Below are 17,112 nucleotides of genomic sequence, written 5' to 3'. Positions count from 1 at the left end.
AGTGCCCTGTGGCCGCTTAAGTTCTCAATGGATGGCAATGCCCACAACAGTAGTCGGTCGTTGGGCTGTGTGCTTCGCTAGCCCTGTCACACTGTGCGGGCACATGTGTGTGAATGTCCATGTGTGTACGTGTGTGTGTACGTGTGTATGTATGTGTGTATGTGTGTGTACGTGTGTGTGTTTTATGTTTGTACTCAGCTACCACCACTTGGAAGTCCTCCACCACACGCCAGAATGCGCCGAAGAAGAACAAAGAGTGCTGTTCCGCTGACCACTGTCAGCACTGCTACACCTAACAGCGGTGGTAAGCTGAATCATAAGCTGAATCATAGTATGTGTAAAGTTAAGCCTTTCAAGGCGACCACTCGGATAATGCGACCACCTGTCCCAGAAGACCACTGCAGCCAGGACCAAGGGATGCTATTTCCAGTCAAATGACCCTGGATAAGGAGACCACCTGGTAACAGAGACCACATTTTGAAAATCCCTTGAGCGTCCGTCGTAGACAGGCTTCACTGTACTGTAATTTCACAATTTTTTGGTTTACAGTCATGTTGTGATCTCGAACTCGTCAGTCACTGAACTGAATTTATTCCCGTAGCTATGCAGAAGACGTTACTTCAGTAACGTCTGGCGCTAGCCAGGGTCCACACAGCTTTAATTTGGTATTTGTGTGTTTGTTTGTTTGTTTGTGTCACGCCTGGCGCTATCCCGTATCTGTTCCGTACCGTACCGTACCGTACCATCAAACACAGCTGGCCACATACAGCTGGCCGCAATATTCAAATAGGGCTTTCAAACGCAAGATCATAACGTGAAGCAACTTACTTGGAAGAATGGGTATGAATGCGAAGTGTATGGGGGAATGCATGTAGGGCGATAGTGCGGGTTTGAATCCCAGGATATGCCTGAAAAAAAATAGGAGAATTGAAAAATGTATAACAACCCTATGCTTTTTTTGCCGTCATCAAGGCGGTAGACGGTGTCGTATTACCCTCGATCGTACCTGTCCCGTACCTATCCCGTACCATACCGTACCATCAAAGACGGCTGGCCACAATGCATATTCAAATAGGGCTTTCAAATGCAAGATCATAACGTGAAGCAACTTGGAAGAATTAGTATGTATGCGAAGTGTAGTGGGGATGCATGCAGGGCGCGCGATAGTGCGGGTTCGAATCCCAGGTTATGTCTTAAAAAAAAGGAATTTTTTTAAAGAATTTATAACATCCCTATGCTTTTTTTTGTCTAGGTCATCAAGGCAAAAAAGCATAGCGTAGGGCCCTGAGCTTCCAAGCTCTCTCGTTGTAAAGAAGACACGAACGTATAGAGTGTGAAGAAGAGTATAGCAAGATAGAGAACGGTGGAAGGAGAGCCGCTGGACAGCTGGAGAGTGTATCAATACGAGCACTAGGGGAAGGCTAGACAGTATGTCTAGACATCAATAGGTATTGTACGAAAGGCCAGTCAATAGTACTAAAGAGTGAAGTCAACCACAACACGACCTTGCTTATCCGGTCCTCTTTTATCCGGATCCCTCGCCATCTGGAAGAAAATCGTTGGTTACCGATTTTCAGCGTATGCCATGCATACATACAGTATGCGTGTCCGATTATCCGGTTCACTCGCCTATCCGGATATTTTTGTGGAGAGCGAATGTGTGCGGTTAAGCGAGGTCTGACTGCACCTATATTTTCGGTACTTTCGGTGCATCTCTGTCGTACCTAAAATTTCAATAGCCGCACAAACACAAACACGCATCATCCGAAACGGAATGGCTTCTCTGTACCTAAAATTTCTGTTCACCTTAGATGGTCTTTTGCCGCGTCTCATACCTAACTAGAATGCATGTTAAACCATGTCATTGGTTGCATTGGTAGTCCTGTCCATGCGTGCACGTAGGAGGACTTAGACCTGTGGGGTTCAGAGGAGCTGAAAAGACAAGTCGCACAGGAGAGCTGCAACAAAGTTCTCGCTTGCGACAACGCCAGTTTTTCCTCTCACGTCCCCACAACTTGGTGACAGCACCACACGATCTAGCTCATTAGAAGGTGTGTGTGTTTGATTCTTTAAAACACTCATACTGCAGTATGTGACATGAAATCAAGTGAAAGGTTCTGTGTGATTTGCAGCTTACATTCTGTTTTGGCCGTTAACCTGTCACCTCTGGTTTAGATGTTGCCACAGTACTTTAAGTGTGATGTGAACTGCTGAAATTTAGATTTTTGAAAAAAGGGTGCTGTGGAGAGAGCTGTGATGTTTGGTGAAAGGTTTGGCGCAGGATTTAGGTGTTGCCATCATATGTGTGCTGTGAACCGCTAAGACTTTGTGGAGGGAGCTGTGATGTTGATGGAAGCTTTGGTTCAGGATTTAGGTGGTGCCCGAGGTGTGATTTCGTGTCTATTACTTCTACTTTCCACAGTCTGTCACACCCGGCCTGTGTATATGAATGGCCGCTGTGTCTCAAGCTAGTTCTTTTCAACCTGTTGCTCGCCAGTGGCTGCTACTTCAACTTACCTGCAGAGGGCTAGCCAAGCTGATTAACGAGAGCTGCTTTTCTCCTCCACCTTTTTGGAGTTTGACTATCACAGTATCTGTCAGGTCATGTACCGTGCGGTGGTATTCACTGATAGCTGTTGTGTTTGTGTGTGTCTAGCTATTTCAACCATAATTCTTGGGCCTCACTAGCAGAGATCAGGGTCACTAAAAGATTGCGATGAAGTACAGCGAGAAACAGAGCAATTTTAAATCTGCCCAACGCATCAAATTTACTAAAGATAATAGGTTGGCCTGCCTGTTAAGCTGTCTGTATTTTGCCTTTTATTCCACTATGCAGTGAGCAGTTATGAGTTAAAGAAGCTGACCATGCGTGTTCGCACACAGTCGGCCAAGACACGCAAAGCGGCACACTCCACGTCTGCGCCGACCACTCCTGGCAAAGAGTTCAAGCCCAGTACGCACAACTGCTTCGTCAACTACTGTGACACACACGTGGCAGAGTTCTTGCTGGAGCGAGGCGTAAGTCTGTGTCCCGGAACTCGGTAACAATGTTGGACATAACTGATGTGTAGTCATTGGCCTTGTTCCATACAACTGTGCAGTAGTACTGCTGGGTGAAATGATTGCATTCCGATGGCCGCAATGTCCCATGATTCAGCAGAAAGCAGAAATTTCTTCTGCAACATTGCAATATGACACGGGTTGGTTTAAAACTGTACCTTTTGCCATATTCATTTCAAACTACTCTACATCATGTGTCAGCGGTTCAGTTAGCACCTGAACAACGTAGATCAGCATTAGTCGTGCAGCCTATATTAGGTATGTTTGAGCAGTTATATTGTCGGCCTTAATAGCTGTGAGAAAGGGTTTGCTCCCCACACTGGAGCTCGTGTTATACCGCCGACTTGACCTGACATTAGACTGACTCACGATTCCCATCCAGAGCACACGAGAAGTCCATCGAACCTCCGACCTGCAGTGTGGGGAGCAAACCCTTTCTTACAGATCATCGCCGAAGTCGCAACCACTACTTCGTACTTTTAAAATATGTGTACTGACTACTGAGTGTGAATTTAATCTTACTCTGCGTGGTTGCAGGATTCTCCAGATCACAGGCCAGCCAAGGCAAGGGTCACTTCCCTGGGAATTGAAGGTAAGGTGTTCTCGTTGTTGGTGCAGCGAAATCCAGGAATGTCCAAATGAATGCCGCTTGATCAATGCAGCTGTGCAACTGGGAGCATTGTAGGTTATAACAACGTAAATCACGTTTTTGCTTTTTCATCTATACCGTACTCTCCTAAGAATTTTCACACTCCCTTATTCTACTCTTCGTGCCAGTTTGTCCATTGTATTTTCATTGTACAAATGAAAATCCGATGGAACAAAAAGTGATTAAATGGCTCTACTCGCGAGTTTCATGCTGAAAAGCAATCAGCAACTTCATTGTATCAGGGTGCCCTCATTGCGGCAGTGTTCTCTCTCTCTCATGACAAGTTAGTCGTAAGACAGACCATCTTGCTCTCTACCAGCTACTGCACTCCCTTGCTTTGCAGTTTTTAACACATATAATTCGTTCCATTGGAGACTCGCGAATATGACTGTTATGTACTTGTTGTTTGAATGAGCTTATCCACTGGCCATATTGTCACTGGGCAGTGAGCTCCTTCATTTACGCTCAGACTTGTCTTTGTGTACTGTTTTCCCTCCTGTGTTTAGAACCTCAGAGAGACCTGGAAATGCAACGGTGAGTGGTACTGGTGTGTTCGTACAGTTCCAGAACAGCTACGAACTTGAACCACTGATTCAGAATCCAGGAAAATTAAATGGGGAGAATTACATCTTATGTTTGAGTGGACTTTGGGATTTGTTGAATTATTATGCCGATTCTACGTATTTGGGTCACGAAAAATCTGCTTGTGTTGTTGACTATCCTCTAACCAATGATTGGAGGTTGTCAGTCTTTTCACTCGGTCTACCCAGGCTGTACATGTCACTGTGTAGTAGATAAAACACTACCCTCGGCTGGAATTATTTGTACATTAGACGGTGGTTTATACCTCTGGCAGTGGTATGGCATTTTCTGCTACGTCGGAATGGACGCACTGAGATGTCCTATTCGATGAGTCACGGACTCACTGACACTGACAGCACTCGGTTTAGTTCAATCAGTGTAGTCACAGTCACTGCAGCAAAGTCAATGCTGCCACATTGTTCTTGTGCACTGATTGGCCTGGCAATGTTTGAACTTTGATGTGTCCCTTCAATGTGCTCCTCCAGGGAAAAACTATTCACACCCAAGCAAGCCTGGGGAATTCACAAAAGGTACTTGAAAGAAGTAGTCTAGTATTAGGGAGGTTCCGGAGTACGATTTTTCGTGCCAAAATCCGTAGAGGCGCTACGGATTTTTTATACGTCGTTTTCGAGCAGTGAAATGTTCCGGAGTACGGAACTTATGTTATTATTATTATTACACAATCACGATGACATAGTGCCAATAAGCATGTGATGCGGGCGATTTTAACCAGCCATGGTGGGGACAACTGAGAAAAAGAAGGAGAAGAAAAAGAGAAAAGAAAAGAAAACAAAAGGAGTACTATAGGTACCTGGAGAGAGCAGTATGAAGATTAGGCTAGCAATGGAAAACAACGAATTCAATTCAATTCAACTTAGGCGCGGGCAGAATGGAACAAAATGCAGCGAAGGTGTCACGAGACTTTACCTCCTGCGGAAGCCGAGACCAATGAGAATAGGACTTGAACAGAGGGGATTTTAAAAGGATCGATGACCTGGCAAGTGGGAAATGGAGAGAACATCTAGTACGCGAGCTATTATTGAACCAGCTTAAATGCGCAAGTGCATGAGGAGGAGCAAGTTGAAGCTTAATACTGTGAATGAATTTGCATGCCGAGTGGGGAAAGCGTTCTGAGAGGGGGGAAGAGGAGGCCAAAATGTATAGCGTCTGAGAGGAGGTCAGAGGGGGCATGCGAAATATTAATCGAAGTAATTTACGGTGGGTGACTTCTAACCGATGCATAAGAGCGGAGGATAGACCGGAGGACCAAACGAGAGAGCAGTAATCAAACAAAGGAAGAACATAAGAGTGATAAATTTGTATTCGACAACCATGGTGTAGATGGGAGATGTGAGGAGAAATGCAGCCTATCGCGGAGCAAACTCGCTTTTCAATATAGGTTACGTGCGAATCCCAGGACAAGTGTTCATCAAGAAATATACCAAGGTGTTTGTGATTTTTAACAATGTTGATAGCAATGGGATCATCAGGGAAAGTAAAAAGCCGAGTCGTAAAGAGGGTGAGGTCACTGGAGGGTCGTGGGGGGATACAAAGGATTGCCGTTTTCGACACATTGGGGCGGAGTTTCCAATTCGACATCCAGCGCACAACTTGATTAATGTGATACTGTAGCGAGTCGCAGGCTTGCAATAAGCCTGGCTCGGTTATATGGAGCGCTGTATCGTCCGCGTAGAGTGAGGTATGATCCAAACCTGCCAAATCATTAACGTATACGATGAACAATAGAGGCCCCAAGATAGAGCCCTGGGGCACTCCAGAGTGGACTGTTAGAGGGGCGGACAGGGCATGTCCAATTCGGACACTCTGTCGACGTTCAGTGAGATAGCTGGTGAGCCACTGCAGACACGTCCCGGCTACGCCAAACGCTGCTAACTTATGGAGGAGGGGTGGCAAAACCCACACCGCCGCCGCCCTGCACAAGCCGACACCAACACTACCGGTAGTCCACTGAAACGCACTATCACAAGCCAGTGTTTGCCGTCATTGCCTAGGTTACGATCGCAAACACGTCATATTTCCGCGCTATGCCTTTTTTATTTTGAAAATTTGTACCGAAATCAAAACTTCCCGCGGAAAATCGATGTTTCTCGTACCAAATTTGTACGCGAAAAATCTTTCTGCACCCGATGACGCAAAATCTCCATACGAAACATGGTTCGTATGAAAGCCAGTCCACACGGATTCAACGTGCCGAAAAATCGTATGGAGCACTCCTGGAAAAATCCGTAGCGCCCATACGGATTTCGGCACGGAAAATCGTACCCCGGAACCTCTCTATTGTCTAGTAGTATACTTGCAATCTATATTGGCACTGTGCATGTTGCGGCTCTACATGCAGAAAAGGCAAGAAAAAGAAAAGAAAAAAGTGTGCTGTGACCAGGATTCGAACCTGGGTTACTACGGCCACAACGTAGGGTCCTAACCACTAGACGATCACAGCTTGCTATGCGAGAGCACACATGTGTTGCATCGAAGCAGCTTGCTATTCTCGACAGCACTTCACACAGGATCATGGCAGCGAGCCGTTAGTGTTGTTTGTGTGCGTGTGTGCGTGTGTGTGTGTGTGTGTGTGTGCGTGCGTGCGTGCGTGCGTGCGTGCGTGCGTGCGTGCGTGTGTGTGTGTGTGTGCGTATGGTGCAGTGGTATGTGCAGTCGATTTCCAATCGAGAGGTTGCGGGTTCAATTCCCGACGATTATGGTCGCACACGTCTTTCTTCTCTTTCTCGGTCTCTTCCTGACTTTTCTTTCATTCTCCTGGGTGGTTACCAACAGCCAGTGTATGCCGGAGTATGTGGTGTGGTGTGTGTGTAGAAAAAAAAGAAAAAAAAAGAAGAAAAAATGGAAAAATGAAAATAGGGATTCACTGGCCAGAAAAAGTCACTTCAATCAGCTGTGTGGTGGATACCAGGCTAAAAATAGTGGCGGTCAATTCATCAGCCTTGCAAGCTGTTGAATGGTGTAATCCCAGCACAAGTTGCTATGTCTAACATAGCTGTTCGCTATCATCGCTTCCGCGATGGGCAGGTCTGAGGTCTGAGGTGTGTGTGCGTGCGTGCGTGTGTACCTCCAAGTTTGTAGTATTCGAGTTCATCCTGAGCTTTATAATCTAGTGTTTACAAGTAGTGTACTTTTCATTGGTGACTCGTTTGGTAAACCGTGATAATTTCTTTTTTCTTATTCTGCTTGATGCTAATCCTTGTGTAGGTCTGGACCCTCGTACCCAGAGCCCGGGCATCGACGGCTGCCAGTGCCGCCAGTTCAACAGATCTCTCCACCATCAGCAGCAGCAGCAGCAGCAGCAGCGACGGCATCACACAAGCAACCATCACCCAGGACTACCACCTCTGTCACCACGACTGACGGCGGCAGCGGTGGCGGTGGTGGTGGACTGGTCACGCCAAGCAAGCCGGCCGGTGGCAAGTCAAGACGACTACCTCCGCTATCAACACCAACCACCGGTATGCAGGGTAGTACACCAGGTCCGAGTCCAAGTAATCGGATAGACAGCAATCGTCTCATGCCAAGGCTGGACCTGACTGGCAAGCATATGCGTCCCAAGAGCGACAAGTACTCCATTGAGTCGTTCACTGCAGCCGACATCCCAGAGTTCAGGTAATGGCTAGGAGTAGTGCCATATCTATATAGTGTGAACTGTGATCATACACACACATACACACACACCAACTAAAATGCCTTGCATGTGTACAGCCTCTGTACTGTAGTGATACTAGAATTCCACGTGCATGCACTTGTAATACGTACACACGGTGACAAAATCTAACCTGAATGGCTGGACTGGGATAGGTGTGCATGCCTGCTATTAGATCCACGATGCACTTGTTCTCCGGCAAACTGTTTTGACAATGGAAAAAAATGGGTCACGGGGTAACTTTTTCCCATGCCCGCCCCCCTACTATATTGACCTGGCTAGAACCCTGCATAGGCAATGTGTATTATTGCTCACAGAATATATTATTCTTCCTCCTGCACACATTGTTATTGTACCCTCTATAGGAAAGACATGAAGGAGCTGATAGAGAAGCGACGAAAGGAGCGTGAGCCGGTGGAGTATCGCAATGCGGTCGTCGACTGGCAGCGCCTGGAGCTGGACTCTATGAAACCAGAGGACCGCGAGTACTGCAAGTCTGCGGCCATGACCTACTACAGCTCTACGCCCGGCGGTGCCAAGGCATCCAAGTACATGTCACAAGCCATATGATCACGACAACGCCAACCACTCGTGCACTCAACTCGTATGTGCGCCACTCGTGTGAGCAACACTCGTCGCATCTGTGCCACTCGTCCAAGTGCCACTCATGTATATACGACCATTATGGTTACATGATGACATTGTGTATTCCACATGTGTGTCAATTGAACTGCCATTATTATGTTCAGCATGCTGCTGCTCTCTCTCTCCTCTTTCTTTCTCTCTGGTGCCCGGGAGCTTCAACTATCAAACCATCCGGACCCATTGGGTCGACTTTGACTGTGGTCGGATAAGCGCAAATTATACCATCCCAAGCATGGCCATGTCGGACAACACAACACTTGAAACGCCAAATTCAGACCCTTTATATTTTTAAGATTTGCTTTATTTTCCTCAAAGTGAAATAGGACCTCACTACTTCAAAGTACTTTCAAAATAATTTCTATAAAATTTTGAGAATAAGCAATATTTTAAAATAGACATTATCTGTACAAAATTCAATTTCTACCTTGCAATTAAACCTGTACATATTGCGATCACCTGTTGTTGCATCACCACCGTTTGTTCAAATTTCATTGAATATATCCTTCTTTCTTATCAAGTAGAACTACAGAACAGTACACGAAGGAATGTATAAACTTGTGCAATCTCGTTTTGAAAACACGCTCAACATAAGGGGGAGAAGGGAAAGAAAATAACCTAAAATGTTCTTTCCGTACACGGGCACATGTTATACTGTCATAGGTTCCTTGATGATGTTAGGGTCGAGAGTGGACACGAGTGCTAACAGCATGTTGTGCACTGTGTGAAGAACTGCATGGCATGATGAGAATGACACCTCCTGTACATTGGACACATACGTACGCACACATACATGCACACACACACACACACACACACACACACACACAGGCACACGCATACACACACATACACGCACACACACACACGCACAAGATCACTGAGCCTCGTAAAGCGGACAGCAAAATGTCAAGGACGTGCCAGAGTATTCGAAGAGTATTCGAAGCATTGCTTTCTTTGGGTAAAGCGCCGGAGCATGCCTCTAGTGTGTAGATAACAAAATGACTGTATTGTCTGCCCAAAAGGCATACCGTATTGTCCGGAGTATAAGCCGCACTTTGAACACCCAAAGTTCACCCCGAAAAGGGGAGGGTGTGGCTTACTCTGATGATCAAATTAACGGTAATCAATAGGAGAGATGTCTGTATTTCGTGGCAAAAAAATGGGGGGGGGGTGCGGCTTACACTCCAGTGCGGCTTATAATCCGGAAAATACGGTACGTGTGATATTTAATTTCACACATACAATACCACACTTACATAGTCCGTTGCCTCCTCAGCCGCACCGGTATTTGCCGCCGCATCGGAAAAGGAAAAGACCACCGAGTTGTCATCACACGACGTGGCTGACAGCTGAGAGAATGGCTTCCTCCATATCACCGTCTGCACGCACAAACAGCAACAGAAGGCGGAGAACTCATTGCAGCGAAGAAATGAACCCAAGGAAAGAAGAAAGCAAGACCAAATCTCGACTACTGAGCACATTTCCAGTGCGACCAAATCATCCAATGTACCCTACCGCACACTGTCCGAATATTCACCCTCTATCTGAAAACCGATCTGAAAACAGACAGTATCCAATTTCAACAGCAATCCCGAGAATCTTACTGCATGCGACAGTGTGGGCATTGTGGTAACATCGAATACAATTCTGATGCATGCTACGAGAATCGAAACGGGCCCCAAAGAAGATCGCCCGATGCACACTTTGTGCGCATCTGGACAAAGTGACAACCACTTCGCAGCACTGCTTTGGATTAATTCTGCGTCGCTGAGACAATATAATTTCCCATCTTCCTGTTCCATCCCACGTCATCATCTAGCCTGAAATCCCTGCGAAGGTGTAACTAGTTACTAGCAATGTACTGCATCAGTGAATTACCTTGTCAAATCCATCAGCCAGAGTTAATTGATTTTGAAGGCTGACTGAGAGCTCCACGCTGCTTTGCCGATACGTCCCAGTAAACATACAGCTCTCGTCCAACGCCTGGTTGACCGTGGCCTGCCAGATGCGCTGGAACCATGTGGCAAGCTCAGCGCGACTCTCTGCGGAAAGGAAAAGAGACGCGAGAAATGCAATGCAGGGTTCTAGCCAGGTAAAAATAGTAGAGGAGCGGACAGGAGAAACAGTTACCCCACAACCCATTTTTTCCATTTTCCAAATTGTCTTGCCATGCAAACTTGAACGTACGGGCGCAAACCTCCGACTTCACCCCAGACAAGTGTGCCTTTATGAACCCTCTGCTTGTGACTATCGACTGCATTTTCATTGAATTGCCTGAAAAAAAATCGACAAACGAGTAGGAGGGGCACATTTTCACAGGAGGGCGCTCAATCAGAGTGGGAGGGGGGAGGGGGGAGGGGGGGGGAGCTGCGCCCCCTACCCTCATTTAGCTAGATCCATGTAATGCATACAGTGCAACGAGTGTCAGGTGACATGGATAACGTTATAGCCGGGAGTGCATATGAAGTAATTCCCGGTTTTCTAGATTCTACACGACCGACTGACATCATCCCACAGTAGCAAAGCACTGCAGCGTACCTGATGCCATGTATAGACTTTGTCCGTCGGCTGCTGTCAGCGTGAAACAATGTGGCCAGCTGTCCTGTTGCCTGTCCGTCTGAACACACAACAAAGAACGCGGGGGGGGGGGGGGAGGGAGGACACACAGACACATACTTTAAAAGAACATGGAGCAAGATATTAGTATGGAGCACGGAGTTTGATGACAGGATTATGTGTTGGAGGAATTCCACCATATTATGTGTTGGAGGAATTCCACCATATTATGGGCATTGAAAAGTGTACATGGAGATTGGTCTGCTCTGTAGGACAATATGAAACACCTTAAAAATGAGTACTGTCCATCTCTGTCGCATGTGGGACACACTAGCCGCACTCTGCACTGAACACACTGGAAGCGCTGACCTCTCGTTAATGTTTACCGAGTATGCCACAGCAGGCATTCATGCACACCAGATATCCGCTCATCAATCGGTTCCGGCATCGACGTGGAGTAAGCTCAAACATGGTGCATACTAACCTGTACTTCATTGCAGTGCGTGGAGAGGAGAGGAAACGAAGAGACGGGTCTGCTTAGCTGCTCACTGCTCATCTGATCAGCCAATGGACACACACGGAAACACAGACACACATGCAGGTACAGACGCAGATACAGACAAAGACACAGTTAAACTTTACTACAATGCACACTGTACTTCCATTCGCCACAAAATCTAAGTTTGTAGCCGCGGTACTGTTTATCCAAGGTGTTGTCAGAGCAGGCAATATCTGCACGGCAGCACGTGAATCAGTGAATGTGTCGGGGTAGGGTAAAAGCAGGTCCCAGACACGTCCGAATAGAATCCGGATCAGACGGGACCCGCATGCTTATCCATCGGATATCCTTTTGATTGAGAAGCACTGTATAATTGTGTACCAGTATTGCAGCTACCGGTACCAGCAGCTATGGTGAGCAGTACATCGCCTTTTCTCTTCTCCGTACTCTTTTCTCTATATAGAATGCCCTAGAATTATGTAAACACATGATGTGTCCCAGAGCCCAGTGTGTGCTGATGAGTCCCACTCAACGACCTTACCGGTGGAGATTCATACAACAGAAGACGTTTAGACGTCAGAAGCATAAAGTGGTGTACGTAGTTCTTCCATTGTTCCGTGGAGGTCTGTCGTTCAGCGACCCAGCCAAAGTGGATTATCTATGGACACGAAAGAGAGCACAAGATACAGGAGTGTTTGGCATTCAGAAGTTCTGATAATGTGCTAGTATCCATGTACAGAGCACAGCCCCTGCAGTACTGGTCTGAACCACGGAGTAGTAAAATACTGTCATTTTGCTACTCCCTGGCCTGAACAGTACAGTACACGGGCATGGCACTGGCAGCATTTCACACTCTTCATTCCTTTCTTGGCACTCCAGCCGAGAGCAAGTTGACCTGCCAGGAAGTTCTACAGATGTCTAGTGAGAGGCGGGTGCACTCACCTTATCGGACTCTGCAAGCGACGCGTTCATCTCCACAATCTGTATACACACGAAACCATACCATTGTTATTTTATGCACGTGCATAATTATACAGAGTGAGTATCCTGAAGCTTATGAAGGTATGTTATTCCAACACTACAGTGAAACCTGGTGTAAGCAACCTCCAGTTTTAGCGGCAACCTGCTTTTAACGACCGTTTTTTCCCTGCGCGGACAGTTTTAAACAAAAACTTTACCGGATACAGCGACCACCTGACATGCGCGACCAGCGACCGACTTTCAGTGTACCAAGTGCTATATCGGACCTGCGCACAGCGACCAAAACTAGCCAAATGTGCCGTCTTGGCTGGCAGAGTTGACTGCAACAGGGTTGAAGAGTGCTCTAAAGCAAGTGAATGCAGTCAACAGAAGTGACAAGTGATAGTGTAGGATGCGCTGCATGCACTTGAGGGAGGTGTGCTTTGCCTGCACGAAAGTATTTTATGCTCCACACCTGTAAATATGAGTACATCTGTACTCTAATTTCAGAAATTTTCGGTGGTCAATATTTTCGGTATGAGGGCAACAGGCTAGGTTAGGTCAACAGTAATTTTCGGTACAGAGAAGCAGTTCCCTATTGGATTATGACATACATTGTGTTTTAGTGTATATTTGGTGTATTGGAATTTTAGGTACGAAACAGACGCACCGAAAGTACCGAAAATAAAAGTACACCGAAAATTTGTGAAATTACAGTACATGGAAGTACAATCATGCACATGTACATGTCTGGTATGTACACGATCCGATATGCCACGACTGTGTGAGACCTAGTTCTAAAGACCACCTGGCTGTAACACTGTATGTGGAGTCATACTTTGACTACTTGGTTTGTCCATGAAGCCAGCATTCATTCAGGAATAAACACTGGTTGATACTATTAAAGTTACCAATCACATACAGGTCTGAGGGAACTGACTGAATGTCGGGCACCGACTACATACAGGGCACTGACTACATACAGTGAACTGACTACATACAGCGAACTGACTTCATACAGGGCACTGACTACTGACAAGTAACTGATCTCGTACACGATACTAACTGCCTATGGCCCTATGGGCAACTAGATACACAGTCGAAATACAGTCTACACTATGGTTTATTGAGTGCAGGTACACGCAACTGCGAAGCGTCTGAAAGCACAAAGACCATACAGTAGCCGATTACATAACTGTGCACAGTCTGCTGACTGCCTACAGTCTGTGGACTGCCTACAGCGAGCTAACTGCATACAGTCTGCTGACTGTATACTGTCTGTGGACTGCATATGGTGAGCTGACTACATACGGTGAGCTGACTGGATACTGGATGCATCATATTTCGAAGTAATCCTAAGAAATCCTTACCAGTGCCTGATCCAGTGCCTCAATCTTGGTTCTTAGCAAGGAACACCATTGTGCTAGTTCACTCTCCTCGGTGCAATAGAACACTGGACTTAAGTCATGACTTGCAGTCACAATGTGAAACGAGTTTGGCCTGAAGAGACACACAGAATCACTCTTGCATTAACTCAACCTTGTACTGAACACCTTTGCCGTGGTAGGTTTCCTGTTTCAACAATCAATGTACCGTAATGTATGCAATGCTGGCAACGTGAGCACATTGAAATTGAAAGGGTGAGTGTGTGTGTGTGTGTGTGTGTGTGTGTGTGTGTGTGTGGTGCGCGTGGACACAGTTGTCTTGAATGGTTCGGTTATGCTTCTGCATGGGCGACATCCAACTGTCAAAGCGGATAATGTCCTGCACCCTGCCTTCTTGTCGCCCGGCTTGGGCCTGTGCCTGGGCGGAGTGACTACTCAGTACGCCGTCACGTATCTCCACACCGGCGATGTCGGATTGGACTGGTATAGAGTAGCTGGTGATTCTCGCTCTGACTGCCTGCTGGGGTACATGTACACATTAGTACCATCTCTGAAACTCCGATGTCGGCGCTGGTGCCTGTTGTACGATGTATATGCTCTCGTTGCTGAAACTCCGATGTCGGCGCTGGTGCCTGTTGTACGATGTATATGCTCTCGTTGCTGAAACTCCGATGTCGGCGCTGGTGCCTGTTGTACGATGTATATGCTCTCGTTGCTGAAACTCCGATGTCGGCGCTGGTGCCTGTTGTACGATGTATATGCTCTCGTTGCTGAAACTCCGATGTCGGCGCTGGTGCCTGTTGTAAGATGTATATGCTCTCGTTGCTGAAACTCCGATGCCGGCGCTGGTGCCTGTTGTACGATGTATATGCTCTCGTCGCTTGCGACGTCACTGTCATCTTGTGAGACACAAATGCATAGCTGAGCAAAAGAAACCAGTCCCACAGCAGAAAGGTGACTGCCAATGTACTCGTTGTGACCTGTGGTTCAGGACTCAGGAGTCGCGGAGGTTTAGCCGTCCATTGCTGTCCTGCCCCCGGGTTGTCATCCGCTGTTCGATCTACATGCTGCCGCCATCACTATCGCCACCGCCCGGGAGTGCTGCAATGCACATTGCAACCTGCTGTGCAGCCACTGCTTTCGATCCACTCAAGGCCGCAATAACACCGTTGCTCCAGGGCCTGTCATCATCCCACAGCAGCAGAGCGTAGTGACTTCCCGCACACCTGAGATCGCCTGCGGTGATTCTGACTGATTCCGCGCCTGAGCCACCATCAGTCGGCGTGCTCCTTTTCTCCCTCTGCTGGGGGGGGGGGGGGGGGAAGAGGAGGTATACATGCGTGGATGTGTGTATGCATGGGTGTATATTTGTGTATGTGTATGTACGCGTGTGTTTAACGTCCATGCATGTTAAAAAGTAAGACTCTACATACATGTACATGTATATGTGCTTGTGCATGCACACATGTGTGAACGAGGGAATGAGAAAGTGAGTGAGTGAATGAGGGAGGTACGCGTAGATCGAGGCACGGAAAGATTCACGAAAAAATAATATAAACAATACAACGATATAGAGCAAAGACTCAGAGTAGCGGGATACAGACAACGATGGAGACCTTACTGCAGCTTGCCAGTTCCGACCATGCGGCGTGATACGCATGACCGCTGCAGCGGGATGGTCCGAAAGGTGCTCCATTGCTGTACGTCACGTTCTGCTGTAGCCGGGCTGAAGGTGGACTCCTCAATCACGGTACTTCTTAGCGGTCTTGAGCCCTGGGTTAAAATATAAAACGGGAAGCAAATAAATGTTGATGGGATTTACACCATACGCACCAATGCACTGGCCTAAAGGGCATGCCAATGCACTGGCCTAAAGGGCATGGGTTAGCCTGTGAGGGCAGTATTAGTTACTGAAACTTGGTATACGTATCATTGATAAATATGGTGGTAAAGACACACATACTTATCATGGTAACAAAATCCAAGTGCTGGGCATGCACATGAGCAAACTGCTAGGGGAAATGAGCTAAAGCACATTGCCACTTCATATACTTCAATTATAATAATCATGATCCAGTCAGACAAGGAAACTACTAGTGCTTGAAAGTAGCCAGGCCCAGTACGGTACCCCATATGGTAGCATCTTATGTCAAGCCAGGAAGGCCACTTAGCTGCGTAGCACTACTGAAAGTCCTTGCACCAGCACACAGGTACTCTGATGGAATGAGGAAACTCAGCTTGTGCCGCTGATCCCTTTATTTCACATTGCAGTGTGACTAATGTCACTTCACTGGCGGCCCGGTGTGAGTCACAATGCAGTGTGACTGGTATCACATGCATGTCACGGGGAGTCGTGTCACATTCCTCTGCAGTGTGGAGGTGTGACCCACTCCAGCAAGCAACTGTGAACTCAAATAATTAGTTAGTGCTAAGTACCACAATGTCATGTCAACTCACATGCAAGCACACGCACACATACACACACGCACAGGCCCCACCACCACACTCCATTACTCACACCAGTGTCTGGAGATACAATCATGTATGTGGACTTCGTGGACAAAAAACACACACACACAATTAGCACTGTGAGCGCATCGCACGCGTGCTCTCGCATAGCAAGCTGTGATCCTCTAGTGGTTAGGACCCTGCGTTGTGGTCGCAGTAACCCAGGTTCGAATCCTGGGGGGTGGCATAGCACACTATTTTTCTTCACTTTTTCATTTCAAGTTGATGATGAGTACAGAATGGCTCCCACGCAGTGGTTGCCAGCTATTCTGGATTATATGAAGAACGTGATGTCGAACATATCAATAGCTGTCAAGAGTTAGAAAACTAGGCAAAACACATTGAAATGGAAACAGAGCACTCTGAAATATAATGCCGTGTTCTTACAGTGGCTCCTCTGCTTGTGCGGAAGCTGCCTCCACCGTGAAGCGAGGGGTTGCTGATACTGCTGATTGAGCCACGTGACACTAGGAACAGTTTCAAACACCACAAAACAGAAGATATAGGGTCATTGGACACTATTTTGCCTTCATCACCTCTTGGGCTTGGGTGCACTGTTAGAGAACAAGCACTAGACTGAACTACACAAGGGCTTGCT

General features: G+C 47.0%; 2 protein-coding genes and 1 non-coding gene across 4 annotated transcripts in view; 1 reads left to right on the top strand and 2 right to left on the bottom strand.

The window, feature by feature from the left end:
• LOC135822718 (mucin-19-like) overlaps window positions 1-9,061 on the top strand; it is a 20,674-nt gene extending 11,613 nt beyond the window's left edge. For both annotated transcript variants that reach the window (XM_065335544.1, XM_065335543.1), the window contains 7 exons: window positions 199-304; window positions 2,837-3,018; window positions 3,598-3,652; window positions 4,216-4,243; window positions 4,777-4,821; window positions 7,517-7,924; window positions 8,327-9,061. In XM_065335544.1, coding sequence (XP_065191616.1) covers window positions 199-304; window positions 2,837-3,018; window positions 3,598-3,652; window positions 4,216-4,243; window positions 4,777-4,821; window positions 7,517-7,924; window positions 8,327-8,531 — 1,029 coding nt within the window. In that variant the 3' untranslated portion in view covers window positions 8,532-9,061. The remainder of the gene's footprint in view (window positions 1-198; window positions 305-2,836; window positions 3,019-3,597; window positions 3,653-4,215; window positions 4,244-4,776; window positions 4,822-7,516; window positions 7,925-8,326) is intronic.
• Window positions 6,681-6,752, bottom strand: Trnah-gug (transfer RNA histidin (anticodon GUG)). The gene has a single exon. It is a non-coding gene; the product is annotated as a tRNA-His (tRNA).
• On the bottom strand, window positions 8,872-17,078 carry LOC135822729 (gamma-1-syntrophin-like). The gene is made up of 10 exons (XM_065335556.1): window positions 16,902-17,078; window positions 15,628-15,779; window positions 13,992-14,121; window positions 12,604-12,642; window positions 12,203-12,319; window positions 11,647-11,718; window positions 11,145-11,223; window positions 10,485-10,648; window positions 9,863-9,985; window positions 8,872-9,363 (listed from the first exon to the last, which is right to left on the bottom strand). Exons 2-10 carry the CDS (start codon window positions 15,648-15,650, stop codon window positions 9,253-9,255), a joined length of 858 nt encoding a protein of 285 aa, XP_065191628.1. The 5' UTR covers window positions 15,651-15,779; window positions 16,902-17,078; the 3' UTR covers window positions 8,872-9,252.
• Between the last annotated feature and the right edge of the window lie 34 nt (window positions 17,079-17,112).

Source organism: Sycon ciliatum, chromosome 8 (assembly GCF_964019385.1).
Source record: "Sycon ciliatum chromosome 8, ocSycCili1.1, whole genome shotgun sequence".
NCBI classification, from domain to species: Eukaryota; Metazoa; Porifera; class Calcarea; order Leucosolenida; family Sycettidae; genus Sycon; species Sycon ciliatum.
Note: the sequence above shows the minus strand (reverse complement) of the source record. Positions and strands in the feature narration are given on the sequence as shown.